The sequence below is a fragment of the Coregonus clupeaformis genome, unplaced genomic scaffold (assembly GCF_020615455.1).
Source record: "Coregonus clupeaformis isolate EN_2021a unplaced genomic scaffold, ASM2061545v1 scaf0077, whole genome shotgun sequence".
NCBI lineage: Eukaryota > Metazoa > Chordata > Actinopteri > Salmoniformes > Salmonidae > Coregonus > Coregonus clupeaformis.
In genome coordinates this window covers 681,894-697,582 of record NW_025533532.1, presented here as the reverse complement: position 1 = coordinate 697,582, position 15,689 = coordinate 681,894, and the positions used below count along the sequence as shown (strand labels likewise).

The 15,689-nt window shown below is 38.9% G+C and overlaps 1 protein-coding gene across 41 annotated transcripts in view; it reads right to left on the bottom strand.

Annotated features, from left to right (window-relative positions):
• si:ch211-266g18.10 (microtubule-associated protein futsch) overlaps positions 1-15,689 on the bottom strand; it is a 176,543-nt gene that overhangs the window by 91,974 nt on the left and 68,880 nt on the right. For 39 of the 41 annotated variants that reach the window (XR_006658183.1, XR_006658182.1, XR_006658184.1 and 36 more), the window contains 9 exons: positions 12,077-12,130; positions 11,906-11,953; positions 8,736-8,783; positions 8,099-8,146; positions 7,872-7,919; positions 7,464-7,508; positions 6,814-6,861; positions 6,026-6,070; positions 5,542-5,589 (listed from right to left, as the gene is read on the bottom strand). Coding sequence is in view for 36 of the 41 variants with exons in the window: in XM_041848386.1 (XP_041704320.1) it covers positions 5,542-5,589; positions 6,026-6,070; positions 6,814-6,861; positions 7,464-7,508; positions 7,872-7,919; positions 8,099-8,146; positions 8,736-8,783; positions 11,906-11,953; positions 12,077-12,130 (432 nt within the window). In the remaining 5 variants the exon portion in view is untranslated. The remainder of the gene's footprint in view (positions 1-5,541; positions 5,590-6,025; positions 6,071-6,813; positions 6,862-7,463; positions 7,509-7,871; positions 7,920-8,098; positions 8,147-8,735; positions 8,784-11,905; positions 11,954-12,076; positions 12,131-15,689) is intronic. The other 2 variants (XM_045213065.1, XM_045213079.1) reach the window with 2 other exon arrangements.

The following is a 15,689-nucleotide window of genomic DNA, read 5'->3' as shown; positions in this document are numbered from 1 at the left end:
TATGGAGTATCGTGTGTAGATTGATGAGGGGGAAAAAACAATTTAATCAATTTTAGAATAAGGCTGTAACGTAACAAAATGTGGACAAAGTCAAGGGGTCTGAATACTTTCCGAATGCACTGTACCTTTAAAAAAATTTAGGGGCATGGATCAGAAAACCAGTCAGAATCTTGTGTGACTACCATTTTCCTCATGAAGCGCGTCACATCTTCTTCATATAGAGTTGATTACACTGTTGATTGTGGCTTGTGGAAAGTTGTCCCAGTCCTCTTTATTGGCTGTGCGAAGTTGTTGGATATTGGCGGGAACTGGAACACGCTGTCGTACACGTCGATCCAGAACATCCAAAACATGCTTAATTGGTGACATGTCTGGTGAGTATGCAGGCCATGGAAGAACTGGAATTGTGTACAGATACTTGCGACATGGGGTTGTGCATTAACATTCTGAAACATGAGGTGATAGCGGCGGATGAATGCCATAACAATGGGCCTCAGGGTCTCGTCACGATATCTCTGTGCATTCAAATTGCCGACGATAAAATACAATTCACAACGTTGACATCATTAAACCACTCGCGCACACAACACCATACAAGTGGTCTGCGTTTGTGAGCCGGTTGGATGTCCTGCCAAATTCTCTAAAATGACGTCATGGTCCAGAAATGTGACTTGTTTCAGGAAACTAGGCGTATGTCACGCGTCACTACTTCACAGGAGTGGCATTTGAACATAACCATTTTTTCTTTATCAAAATGCGTTTTTTGGCAGAAATGCCTTCTGGAACATTTGAACTTTCATGTGTCTTAATAACAAACTTGTATGCCATCTGTAAATACGAATATAATTGTTAAATTATGAGCCTGGTTGGTTTAGCCACGGAAAAAGACAGGAACCTTGATTGGCCAAGTAGCACGCTTCTGTCTATAATATGACCTGCTCAGTATGTGTAGGTAATCCTTTCTAATGCATTTAAAAAAAAGATATCACAAAAAACTACAAAGGTTTTGCAAAGGCTTTCCACTTTCTGGAGGACCGAGTTTTGAAATCAGTGGAATTCCCAGTGGAGGCAGAGTATGATAGCTAAGGAGATGGAGAAAATTCAGGCATTTGATTGCACCTGTCTCCGGATTACATCTTCAAACTAAGGGTACCATGGCATCCGTGACAGAGAGGGAGAAGCGTTTATCCATGTATTCGGGGAAGAGAGCCTAGCTAGCTAAATTGTCAGATATTATATGTTTCTAATTTTGTCAGAAAGCTGTTTTCATTGCAAGTTAAAGCATACTGTTAGCTAGCTAGCTAACGTTAGCTGGCTGGCTGGCTCACTAGCTAATGTTACATGTATGATCTGTGTAGTAATAATATTTGTATCTCAGCCATTTGCATTGCTAGTTATAGCCCAATGTTCGCTAGCTAACATTGACTCCAGTTGGTTAGCTTTAGCTACCTGTAGATTCATGCAGGGTAGTAACATTATGAGTTGGGATTGTGGTTCATTGTTTAGCTAGCTAGCTAGCTACATGTCTAAACAAAAGACTCCACTATGCAAGAAACCATTTCACTGTACTGTTTACACCTTCTGTATCATGTGCATGTGAAAAATAAACGGATATAGTGTGTTTACCAGAGACAGTAATGTGAAGAATAACATGACCTGCACCAAAGTCAAATTAGGATATAACGTTAGGCCAACGGGACAGTGTCCCAGGTTCTAAAATTCTCTGTTAGAATGCCCTGCTTTTATTCCGTCACACTCATGTATAGCTATTTTCTGTAATTAGCTCACCATTAACTTGTAAATAATGATCTTGTTGTGAGTTTATTTTCCTGTAATAATGAATACAAATTAGCTCAAGTTAAGACATTGTCAGCTGATGTCATGCAGCCAGTTGATTTTGTGTTTATACTTTTTCATAACGACAACGACAAGTTTGATGTCGGACGACAATAGAATGTCCATGATGTCACTGCGACAACTGTCTACAGACATGTCATTAGACCTGCCTTTAGTCTTGAAATATTTGGTTGTTTAGTATACTACCGCACTCACTCTGTTTAGCACATGGCCTCACATGTGAATCCTTAAAAAAATGGGTGGGGCTAAGGCTTAAGAGGGTGTGAAAGATGCTGAATGGGTGTAGACAAAGAAGAGCTCTCCAGTAGGTGTACCAAAACATTCAAGGGCCACTTTCTCAAAAGTGGGGTTACAAGTTTATCAAACTTTCAAAGCAGAATTACTTCCCCATTGTGCCTCAACCTTAGTGTATGATATACAATTTTCTAGCTCTGAGACTCTACTTTTATCCAATGTAAAAAACACAATTTGAAATTCTGCCACATAAGATCGAGCCGGTCGGTCACAAATGAACATTACATTCTCTGGCAACAGCTCTGGTGGACATTCCTGCAGTCAGCATGCCAATTGCACGCTCCCTCAAAACTTGAGACACCTGTGGCATTGTGTTGTGTGAGAAAAATGCACAATTTAAAGTGGCCTTTTATTGTCCCCAGCACAAGGTGCACCTGTGTAATGATCATGCTGTTTAATCAGCTTCTTGATATGCCACTCCTGTCAGGTGAATGGATTATCTTGGCAAAGGAAAAATGCTCACTAACAGGAATGTAAACAAATTTGTGCACAAAATGTGAGAGAAATATGTTATTTGTGCGTATGGAAAATTTTGGGGATCTTTTATTTCAGCTCATGAAACATGGGATCAACACTCTACATGTCAAAACATCAGGAGTGGATTTCTAATCCGTGTCCGGATATTTTATTTAGGAGGCTCCGTATCTGTGAATGCACAAATTCTCACAGGAATTTGGGACCTCATTTTCTCATGGCGAAACTGGATTAGATACATAGCTAGTTAAATCATAGTTAAAAGCCAAAGAGATGATATTTGCAATGTCGCTAACAAAAGAGCAACCATAACCGCAATAGCCACTACAATGTCAAGACATGATTTTGTCATGAGTTCAGTACCATTTGCTTGATTTTGCAGACCCATGACTGTGGTGCATCGTCATTAGCTAGGTAACGTTAGCAATTTAGTCCAATGGAAACCGATGCAACCCTGCTGGCTACGTGGCTAGCTAGATGACCAGTGGTGACAGTGAAGTCCATATGATATTCAAGGCTCCAATAAGTGCCATTTTGCAGAAATAGCAAAGAAATACTGTTTGATGAGCTAGCTAAGTTAGCTAGCAAGGTATCCCAGTTTTCAGAAGATGCTAGCTACCTTTGCATTCATGGTAGGACCAGTTGTCAAAGATGGTAGACCGTCTCTGGTCTTGTGTCAACATTACAACCAAGACGGACTGTCCTATGGGATGCAAAAAAGCCAGCACATACACAGATGCAGCTCTCATGTAGGGCTGTGGCGGTCATGAAATGTTTTAAGCAATGAGGCTGACGCAACAGATCAGAACATTTAGCTTAAAATGTTGATAAACCATTAGGCTATTTCTTCACATTATAAGCGCAGCAATGCTCACACGGCAGTAGTCTATAAGCGCAAATGTTCCAAAATGCAATCAATTAGCGGGAAAGCACCATTCCCAAAAGTGACCGCAAATGCGATTATGCATGTAATGCATTTTATTATAAAGGTGCATTTTTATGGTGAAAATTATCTTCCCCAAACTTGAAACTCACATGCTGAGTATGTATGCCGGTTAGACTCTACACTCGTTGTAAAGTGGATTAATGTGCTTAATTTTAAGAAGTTATTTGGCCACTTTAGTTGTGATACAAACCTTATCAAAACATATAGTCCTATGGGCTAGGCTACATAAGGTGTGCGACTATGATTTGAAAAAGGTGCCAAAAAAAAGGCATGCACTGTTTTTTGCCGTACTGCACACAAGCTGGGCATCATTCACGAGTGAAAATATGTCATTCACAAGTGATAGGCTAATATTGTCACCCATCAGACTATTCTTGATTTAATCTTGTCTTTACATAAACTAAATAATACATATGTGTGACATTTGTTTTGATTTAGAATGGACCATTATCATGCACCTGTCTCGAAACATGTCATCTATGCACTTAAATAGCGAATGGAGGACACTTTTCCCATGGTTTATTTCCATGCCAGCCAGGTAGGCTATACTCCTGTTGGAAAGAGAAGCAATGTGCTTAATATTAGGAAAGTTAAGAAATAAATATAGTAGGCCTAGCCTATAGAAAGCTGATAGGATCCTGCTCTTTTTAATAGAGGCCATCACGCAATTGCATAACCTATAGAAATGTTGCGCAACATGAGCTCATGGGCTCTCATGAATAGTTTGATTAGATTTTTGATAACATTTGCATTGATGTCAGAGTGATTCGAGGGACAATAGAATGCTGAGTACCAGGCAGTTAGCAAGTTTGGTTGGCTAGTAATGACCATCAGCAGCATCAGAGCTTGGAGAAGCCTAATTACCTTGACTAAACGGTCACGTGGAATTTGACTGCCTTCATTACATTTACATTTACAGTCATTTAGCAGACGCTCTTATCCAGAGCGACTTACAGGAGCAATTAGGGTTAAGTGCCTTGCTCAAGGGCACATCGACAGATTTTTCACCTAGTCGGCTCGGAGATTAGAACCAGCGACCTTTCGGTTACTGGCACAACGCTCTTACCCACTAAGCTACCTGCCGCCCCCCATTCATGACTCGTGACCGCCTGTATTGCGGTAATACAGTCACCGTAACAGCCCTAATCTCATGCAATGCAAATTATATTTTATTAGCTGTAGTTAATAAGTCAGTACACATCAATTCACATAGCTAAATGTAAATTGTAAAGTAGCTAGCTAGATGTGTCAGCATCTCCATTAGCTATATATCTTGCTATCACATAAATAATCCATATAGCAAAATATTTCTCAATACATTGCATATTAGTCCACAATTTCTCTGACAATCGACTTGTGGTTCTTGCACAGGAAAGAAGTGGAGACAGTTTTAAGGGCTCTGCTGCAGAGGATACGTTCATTAGAGTTACATTAGAGCTTGGTAGGCTGGCTAGCTAGGTAGCTAACGCAAGCTGATTATCATGTAGCAGCATATGCTGACTAGCGTCGCTAGCATGCTAACTTTAGCTAGCTAATGTCGATACACTGTAGTCGTGGGCCAGCAAAATCAAGCAAATGGTACTGAAGTCATGACAAAATCATGTTTCAACATTTTAGTGGCTATTGATGTGTTTGTTTTTTGCTTAGGGACATTGTGAATATATAAAAAAATTTGACAATTAACTCTGATTTAACTACCGGTATGTATCTAAATCGTTTTTGCCATGAGAAAATGTGTGGTCCAAATTCCGGAGAAATACTGTGAGAATTTGCGCATTCACGCATACAGAGCCTCAGAAACAAAGATCAGGTCACAGATTAGGAGGAGCCACTTCCAAAAACATTTTAATGTTGCTTTGCAATAACTATTTCTTTGGCAAGTTCAGCCTCTGTCAAGTTCTATCAAATTACAAATGTTTTTAAAAAAAATACAAATTGCGTACTAACCGCAGATTTGAAAACATTCTTACCTTTCTTTGCAGGGGCTGATTTCACCTTTTCTTTATTAACTGCAGCATCTGAATAAAATACAACATAAATGTGTTTCTCAATGAATATAGCAAGACAAAAGATTTGTCTCTATGATTATGTACTGTCTGTCATATTACATTAGTTGTGGAAAAAGTCAAGTCTAAATACATTATGTTACCTTTAAGAGTATTTTAATGTGTGCATATATATATATATATATATATATATACACTGTGTATATGTATATTTAGATTGTATTATATACAGGGCACATTTGGAGAAAAAAAACTGTCTCTATGTCTCCCCTGTTAAAATAAAAGTAACTTTTTTTTTTTCAGGAGTTGGTTTGGCTTTTTCTTCAAATACAACAGTCTTTACAATAAAATATTGATAGAACTTTGAATAAATAGCATAAAATGGAAACATAGGCCTACTTATTATTTAAATAAATGGAAAATTAACAATTCAAAATTAATTTCATACCTTTCTTTGCTGGAGCTAGTTTGGGCAGTTTTTTTGCTTCAGCATCTAAATCAGAAAAAATATATTTAATAAACTATACATTACATTTGACATTTTAGTCATTTAGCAGACACTCTTATCCAGAGCGACTTAAAGGAGCAATTAGGGTTAAGTGCTTAGCTCAATGGCACATCAACAGATTTTTCAGCTAGTCAGCGCCCTTTCGGTTACTGGCCCAACGCTCTTAACTGCTAGGCTACCTGCCGCCATTGTATCATACATTACAGTCTTACCTGATTCAGACTATATGGCCAACCCAAACCGTACTGTGCTCATTCAGATATTTTCTTTTCACATTGTCCTTTCCAGCACAGTTCTAGCAACTATGGTAACTAGGCCAGTCCATTATTGTAGCATGGCTTGGCTTAGTAGTGTGAAAAAGGGTTATGTGGTACACAAAGACTACTTTGCACCTTTCTTTGATGTAGCTGCTTTGGTTTTTTCTTTGGGAACTTCAGCTTCTAAAACAATCATTAGACGAGACACAACATCATCTCTAGAATTGGGCCATTATACATTCGATGCAAGAAAAAAACATCCTAGTTTGGCTTGTTCCTTAGTTTCCTTGGGCTCTAATCAAACAAGAATAACAACATATACTGTACAGCAAAGATTCAGACTGCAATTCAATCCAACCAATACTGAGTAATTGGTTGAGGGAGAAACAAAGTACACTCTGTGGCCGACATCTACTTACAGTAAGACTTACGTTTTTTTGTTTTAAGTCTAAAGAAAAAAGTTATCCACACCTTTCTTTGATGAAGCTGCTTTGGCTTTTTCTTGGGGAACTTCAGCTTCTAAAACAATAATTGGACAAGAAAAAAAATTAATCTCAAGATTTGGGCCATTTCTTTCTTTCTTTGCAGGAGCTGGTTTGGTCTTCTCGTTTGGTAACTTCAGCTTCTAAGTAAAAATAGTGATTTTCTGTTAAAAGCAGAAGACTTGCCAGAACAAAACATTTTAATTCCTAACTCTGAATTTATATTTGTCAAAGTGAAAAGCAAAACATTTGAAAACAATAATTAACTTTATTTACAAGGGCTGGTTTAACCTTGTATTTGGCCTTTTCCTTAACATAGTTAGCCTATATGAATTTAGAACACATTATAAACAGTGAAACTAACAAAAAATATGCAGTGAATAAATAAAATAAAAAACACAAAAATGCATTTCTTTGGAACAGCATCGAAATGCAACACAAATGGGCACATAAAACATAATAAAAATAAACTCACTTTATTATACAGGCACTTGATAATTCAAGGGAAAATAATTATAAAAACATTTGAATGTTGCTTTCAGGATTTAATTTTGTGGCACGTTCAGCCTCTATCAAGCTCTATCTAATCACTTTTTAAAACAAATTACATACTAACCACAGATTTGAAAACATTTTTACCTTTCTTTACAGGGGCTGATTTGGCCTTTTCTTTTGCTTCAGCATCTAAATCAGGAAAAATATTTCATAAACTATACATTGTACTGTATGATACAATCTTGCCTGATTCAGACTATAACGTCAACCCAAAATATACTATTTTCTTTCACATTGTCCTTTCCAGCACAGTTCTAGCAACTATGGTTGATGCGTAACTAGGCCAGTCCATTATTGTAGCTTGGCTTAGTAGTGTGAAAAAGGGTTCTGTGGTACACAAATACTACTTTGCACCTTTCTTTGATGTAGCTGCTTTGGTTTTTTCTTTGGGAACTTTAGCTTCTAAAACAATCATTGGACGAGACAACATTAATCTCAAGAATTGGGCCATTATTCATTTGATACAAGAAAAAAGATAATGCCTATCTGTACCTTTTATTGCAGGTTCTGGTTTGGCTTGCTCCTTAGCTTCCTTGGGCTCTAATCAAACAAGAACAAGACAATTTACAGCAAAAGTTCAGACTGCAATTCAATCAAACCCATACTGAGTAAAATATATCATTGTTTGAGAAATAAATACAGTACACTCTGTGGTACACAAATAGGCCTACTTACTGTAGACAAAAGTGTTCAAGTGTAATTAAAAAAGTTATCCACACCTTTCTTTGATGTAACTGCTTTGACTTTTTCTTTGGGAACTTCAGCTTCTAAAAAAACAAACATATGAAGAGACAGAAAATCAATGTCAAGAATTGGGACATTTTAAATTTGATGGAAGAAAACAATTAGCTAAACAAACATTTTAGCATCTCTACCTTTTTTGGCAGGTTCTAGATTGGCTTGCTCTTTAGCCTTCTTGGGCTCAAGACAATTTACAGCAAAAGTTCAGAATGCAATTTAATGCATGATTAAAGGTTTATCCAGGAATATGAGACTCATGGATGACCATAAACAGTGGAGCAAGCTGATCTTGTCTCATATACTGTGAAGCATGGAGTTCTCCCAGTACCCTTGTCTTACAGATGGGTTATAGACGTTCAACTAAATATCAACAACCCTAAACATAGTCTAACTTCAAATTTGCAAAAAATTCTAAAAACCAGTTTTTGTTTTGTCATTATGGGGTATTGTGTGTAGATTGATGAGGGAAAAAAACAATTTAATCAATTTTTGAATAAGGCTGTAACGCAACAAAATGTGGAAAAAGTCAAGGAGTCTGAATACTTTCCCGAATGCACTGTATGTTATAATATCTTAATTGTTTTTATTGTAGACTTCAAATAACTAATAACTGACCTTGCTTTACAGGAGCTGTTTGGACCTTCTCCTTAGCAACCTCAGCTTCTAAACAGAAAATGAAACAACATTCTGTTTCACACTATACAAATAAAGAGTACAGCAGTGGCGTGTATTCATGGATGCCAAGGGAAGCCAGGCTTCCCCAAAAATTGATTAAAAAAAACGTATTGATTTAGTCTCTCTGTGTTCCATAAATGTCCTTCAATTCGCAAGAGGCTGAATGTATCTCACCGGAGAAAGCATCCGAGCGAACGAAACAGCGCCCCTCTGTCTCAGTATGTGTAACCCATCTATCTGATGCGGTCTGGTCAAAACGAGTATGACACCATTGTTGTCCATAGCATTGAATGCAAGGGAAGCCAGCGAGCATTTGGCCTCGTGTCACGCCCTGACTCAGAGGACGCTTATATGTTGAGTCAGGGTGTGTATATTCCTTGTTGTGTTTTTCTATGTTGTATTTTCTATGTTTAGTTCTAGTATGTCTAGATCTATGTTGGCCGGTGTGGTTCCCTATCAGAGGCAGCTGTCGCTCGTTGTCTCTGATTGGGGACAATACTTAGGCAGCCTATTGGCACTAGTGGGTTGTGGGATCTTGTTCCGTGTGAGGTATGTTGTTTGTGTACCTTGGACTTGGTTTGTTGTTTTGTCATTGTGTTTATTCGGTATAATAAACATGTATGCATATCACGCTGCGCCTTGGTCCGTCCTGTCTGTAAACGAACGTGACAGAAGATCCCACCAGACCTGGACCAAGCAGTGTGCCGAGGAGGAGCTGAGAGGATGGACTTGGCAGGAGATGAGAGAGGATCTGGCAAGAAAGAGGGAGGCCCTGATCAGGGTGGAGAGGCAATCCCCAAAAAAGGTTTGGGGGGGGCACACGATGTGGACGACGAGGCAGCAGGAGGCCGCGACAGGGCGGATCTGCTGGTTAGGAGAGGAGGCCACCAGATTACGGGGGCCATTGGTTCAGAGGGAGCAGAAGGAAGGTGTAGAGGCACGGCGAGAGGAGCTGGTTAGGCAGCAGAAGGAGCGGGGGTTAATAAAGGAACCCAGTCCCGCTCCTCGCAAGTGGTGCGCGTCGCCAGCCCGGCCCGGCCTGTTCCTGACCCTCGCACCAAGCCAGTGGTGCGCGTCGCCAGCCCGGTCTGTTCCTGCTCCTCGCACCAAGCCAGTGGTGCGTGTGTCCAGTCCAGCACGGCCCGTGCCTGTTCCACCGGTGCCTGGTCCGGCACCGGTCAGCTGCTCTACTCCGGAGCCAGAGCAGTCCGCTCCACCGGTGCCCAGTTCAGCTCCGGTCAGCTGCTCCACTCCGGAGCCAGAGCAATCCGCTTCACTGGGGTTCAGTCCAGCTCCGGTCAGCGGCTCCACTACGGAGCCAGAGCGGTCAGAGTCCGCACCTTTGGGGGGGGGGGACGCTTATATGTTGAGTCAGGGTGTGTATATTCCTTGTTGTGTTTTTCTATGTTGTATTTTCTATGTTTAGTTCTAGTATGTCTAGATCTATGTTGGCCGGTGTGGTTCCCTATCAGAGGCAGCTGTCGCTTGTTGTCTCTGATTGGGGACCATACTTAGGCAGCCTATTGGCACTAGTGGGTTGTGGGATCTTGTTCCGTGTGAGGTATGTTGTTTGTGTACCTTGGACTTCACATTTCGTTTAGTTTGTTGTTTTGTCATTGTGTTTATTCGGTATAATAAACATGTATGCATGTCATGCTGCGCCTTGGTCCGTCCCGTCTGTAAACGAACGTGACACCTCAATAAAAAAGTATTAAATAATAGCCAATCAGAGTTGAGCCAAACTGAGTGAGCTCAGCTGTGAATGGTCCTGGCGCACTAAAAAAAAAATGTGTCAAGGGAAGCCAGTTTGGATTTGGCTTCACACCAATCCCATCACATCAAAAGCCAAACGTCATTGACAGAAAAAAATGTGAATTGCTGCATCTCGTTGTGTTGTTTCCTAAATTAGTCATGGATGGAGATAGGGATTTGGATTTGTGGTTTTACATTAACTTACTTGACCATGCTGTAGGTCATGTAACTGTTTTTTACATACAACATGTTTTATGGACTTCACCGGATAGATTTTGCTCTCTGGTTTTGTGATGAAACAAAGGTGTGGTTGAATTTATTCTGCCACTGTCTTATTGTCTCAGCCTTAGGCCTATATATCACGTTGTCAAGGCATATGAACTAACAGGTTATAGAGGAATCAATGCAATTATCACAACACAGTTTATAATATGGCATTTCTTTCCTGGCTTGCCTTCCCCGGTGATTTTACCCACGTACCGCTACTGGAGTATAGCCAATTACGAATATCCTTGTATTTTTTGTTACATTTTTTAGATAGGATAGAAGGATGTGAGACGGGAATAGACAATGGAGGAGGAGGAATAGGTAAGAAGGGCACAGACACTCAGCCAAGCAGAAGCATCGCCATAGGGGTATGTGTGGTCCAGAGCGTTGGGAGCGTTACTGCTGCGCCAGACTCAGGCACACCAAATATTGTTTAGAAACATTAAAAATGTACCTGTGGACAACACCATCTTTTGTGTTCCTGACATTTTAAAACTTCAGTCAAGAATACAGTAGCATACATATGCAGAACATATACACTGAGTATACCAAACATTAGGAACACCTTCCTAATATTGAGTTGCCCTTAGAACAGCCTCAATTTGTCTGGGCATGGACTCTACAAGGTGTCGAAAGCTAGCCCATGCTGGCCCATGCTGACTCCATTGCTTCCCATAGTTGTGTAAAGTTGGCTGGATGTCCTTTGGGTGGTGGACCATTCTTGAAACACAATGGAAACTGAGCATGAAAAACCCAGCACCGTTGCAGTTCTTGACACAAACCAGTGCGCCTGGCACCTACCACCATACCCCATTCAAAGGCACTTTTGTCTTGCCCATTCACCCTCTGAATGGCACACGTACACAATCCATGTCTTAATTGTCTCAAGGCTTAAAGATCCTTCTTTAACCTGACTCCTCCCTTTCATCTACACTGATTGAAGTGGATTTAACAAGTGACATCAATAAGGGATCATAGATTTCACCTGGATTCACCTGGTTAGTCTATGTCATGGAAAGAGCAGGTGTTTTGTTTTGTATACTTAGTGTATATGTTTGGTTCTCTAAGTTAAAGATGAAAAAATGGGTTACCTTTCTTAACAGTCACCGGCTTAGCCTCCTCCTTTAGATCCTCAGGTTCTATTATAAATACACAAGAACAGTAAAGTAGTGTTAAACAATATAAATGTATCGGACTTCATCCAATGCAGATTTCTATGTTCAAAATATACAAGTCAAGAACGAGTCAAAATAATATATTACCTGTTTTTTTTACCTTTACTTTTTTGTCTGGTAGTTTGACATATTTCTTTTTCTCTGCAAAATGTGACAAAAACGACATAATAGTAAAATGCATTTAAAGGCTATTTAAAATTTTTACAGCTGTCAAAATACATTATACCACATGTTGGTGTTACAGGACAAGTATATTCCACATCAAGCATAGTATCAGTCCTAAAAAATAACATTCAAATACAGCAAGATGCCCAATTTATTTGTAGTTGTAATGTCTATGCTCTATGCTCGCTCTAACCAGCTGCTTACGCTGTCACATAAGCTTTGAAAAAATATAATGTAATGGGAAATAAGTTTGAGCAATCTACAATATTCATTGCTGTTCAATGGTCATTTCAGTTCATTATACATCCCAATTGATTCTTGCATAAAAGGTTGTTTAACTCAAATGGTTATAAACAATGTTTTTCTAAACTAACAATATATGGCTTCAAAATGTTTGAATACATTTCTCCAGCCTCATTCCGCAGCTTTATAGCAAGTGGCAGAGCTGTTGTTTGACTGAAAAACGAATTAAGGTTCGTGGCTTAACGCTTATAAATCTAAATAAAATTAATACATTTACATTTTAGTCATTTAGCAGACGCTCTTACCCAGAACGACTTACAGTTAAAGAGGCAATCTGCAGTTGCTATATCCATTTTTGAATTTTGATGAATGATATGATTCTTGAAGAATATAACCTGTCAAACTCTGAGCAGATGTTTTGGGCCCTGTACCTTGTATGCATCCACATGCGCCGTCATTCGTTTACAATAGGAAAAGTGAATGGGAAAAGAAGTTTGAAGTTTCCTCACCTGTCTGTGTCTTATTTACAACATCAAAAATAACTCTATAACTTGAAAGGCCTAATAGAGAGGGTCATATGTCAGGCTTGACAATCCTGTTAAGCCATTTTGACACAGTGACTCACTACCCACACCAGACACTTGAAACCAAACCAGACACTTGAAACCAAACTGGTTTCAAGTGGTCAAGACTCAGGGGATTTACAGTGCCTTCAGAAATTATTCACACCATTTTACTTATTTCACATTTTGTTGTGTTACAGCCTGAATTTAAAATTGATTAAATTGAGATTTTGTGTCACTGGCCTACACAATACCCCATAATGTCAAAGTGGAATTGTGTTTTTAGAAATGTTTACAAATTAATTAAAAATGAAAAGCTGAAATATCTTGAGTCAATAAGTATTAAACCCCTTTGTTATGGCAAGCCTAAATAAGTTCAGGAGTAAAAATGTGCTTAACAAGTCACATAATAAGTTGCATGAACTCACTTTGTGTGCAATACTAGTGTTTAAGATTATTTTTTAATGACTACCTCATCTCTGTACCTCACACATACAATGATCTGTAAGGTCCCTCAGTCGAGCAATGAATTTCAAACACAGATTCAATCACAAAGACCAGGGAGGTTTTCCAATGCCTTGCAAAGAAGGGCACCTATTGGTAGATGGGTAAAAATAAAAAAGCAGACATTTAATATCCCTTTGAGCAGGTGAAGTCATTAGTTACACTTTGGATGGTGTATAAATACACCCAGTCACTACAAAGTTACTGGCATCCTTCCTAACTCGCTGCCGGAGAGGAAGGAAACTGCTCAGGAATTTCAACATGAGGCCAATGAGGTGACTTTAAAACAGTTACATAGTTTAATGGCTGTGACAGGAGAAAACTGAGGACGCATCAACAACATTGAAGTACTCCACAATATTAACCCAAATGACAGAGTGAAAAGAAGGAAGCCTGTACAGAATAAAAATATTCCAAAACATGCATCCTGTTTGCAATAAGGCACTAAAGTAAAACTGCAAAAAATCTGTAAAATAAATTAACTTTATGTCCTGAATAAAAAGCGTTATGTTTGGAGCAAATCAAACAACACATCACTGAGTACCACTCTTCATATTTTCAAGCATGGTGGTGGTTGTATCATGTTATGGTTTTGCTTGTCATCGGCAAGGACTAGGGAGTTTTTTAGGATAAAAATAAACGGAATACAGCTATAAGCACAGGCAAAATCCTAGAGGAAAACCTGGTTAAGTCTGCTTTCCAACAGACACTGGGAGATATTCAACTGTCAGCAGGACAATAACCTAAAACACAAGGCCAAATATACACTGGAGTTGCTTACCAAGATTACTTTGTATTTGTATTTATTATGGATCTACAATGTAGAAAATAGTAACAATAGAGAAAAACCTTTGAATGAGTAGGTGTTCAAACTTTTGACAGGTACTGTAAATTGGATTGAAAATATATGGCAAGACTTGAAAATGTCTGTCTAGCAATGATCAACAACAGAGCTTGAAGAATTTTTTAAATAATAATTTTACAAATATTGTACGATCCAGATGTGCAAAGTTCTTAGAGACTTACCCAGAAAGACTCACATCTGTAATCGCTGCTAAAAGTGATTCTAAGATGTATTTACATTTACGTCATTTAGCAGACGCTCTTATCCAGAGCGACTTACAAATTGGTGCATTCACCTTATAGCCAGTGGGATAACCACTTTACTATTATTATTATTAAAATGTTTTTTGGGGGGGGTGGAAGGATTACTATATCCTATCCCAGGTGTTCCTTAAAGAGGTGGGGTTTCAAATGTCTCCGGAAGGTGGTGAGTGACTCCGCTGTCCTGGCGTCGTGAGGGAGCTTGTTCCACCATTGGGGTGCCAGAGCAGCGAACAGTTTTGACTGGGCTTGAATACTTATCTTATCCAGATAAATTACTGTTTTATTTTACATGAATTATTTTACAAATGTTAGAATTTTTCTTCCACTTTGACATTCAAGTATTTTGTGTAGATCGTCGACCTCAAATGACAATTAAATACATTTTCCCACTTTGTAACAACAAAATGTGTAAAAAGTCAAGGGGTGTGAATACTTTCTGAAGGCACTGTATTTACATCAATGGATAGGCAGAGATTTCAGCTCTCTCCTCTTATGTATATAATTCCTGTAAGACCAAAAAATTAAGGCATGGGACGTTGCACAAGCCCTGCGCTTTTAAAATGGCTGTGTTCCTATGGGAATTTGAGCATGTTTAGAGTGCCACCATTAGGTAATTTGGGATCTTTTACAAATCCTTTTGGAACAGTAATTGTTGAACTTTTATTTCAAACCTAGACTTTCAAATCTTTTATTCCCCAACATGGGGACAATTGGGGGGACCCCTCCCTAAATGTATAAAACCTGTAATTTTTCGTTTTGAAACCGAAATGTACTTTGAGGGTAGTATACAATATTATACGTTGTTTAGCAAATGCCACCAGAGTGCGTCAGAGTTTAAGAGGATAACTTATAAATGCCTTATGAGCTTAGTTCAACTGTCGTACCCCATCAGAACCCAAAATATAAGCTTATTTTACTCCAATGTTTGTAAACAAAGTACATGTAAACAAACACTATATAGCCTCAAAACATGGTTAAAATTATAATTTTTATATAATGGATGGTCAGTCCTTGCATCCTTAGCTCTGTCCATGAATTTGAGAGTGGTTACATTGTTTTGTCATGATTGTTTATGAAAATATTATGGCATAGTCCCCTGTAGCTCAGTTGGTAGAGCA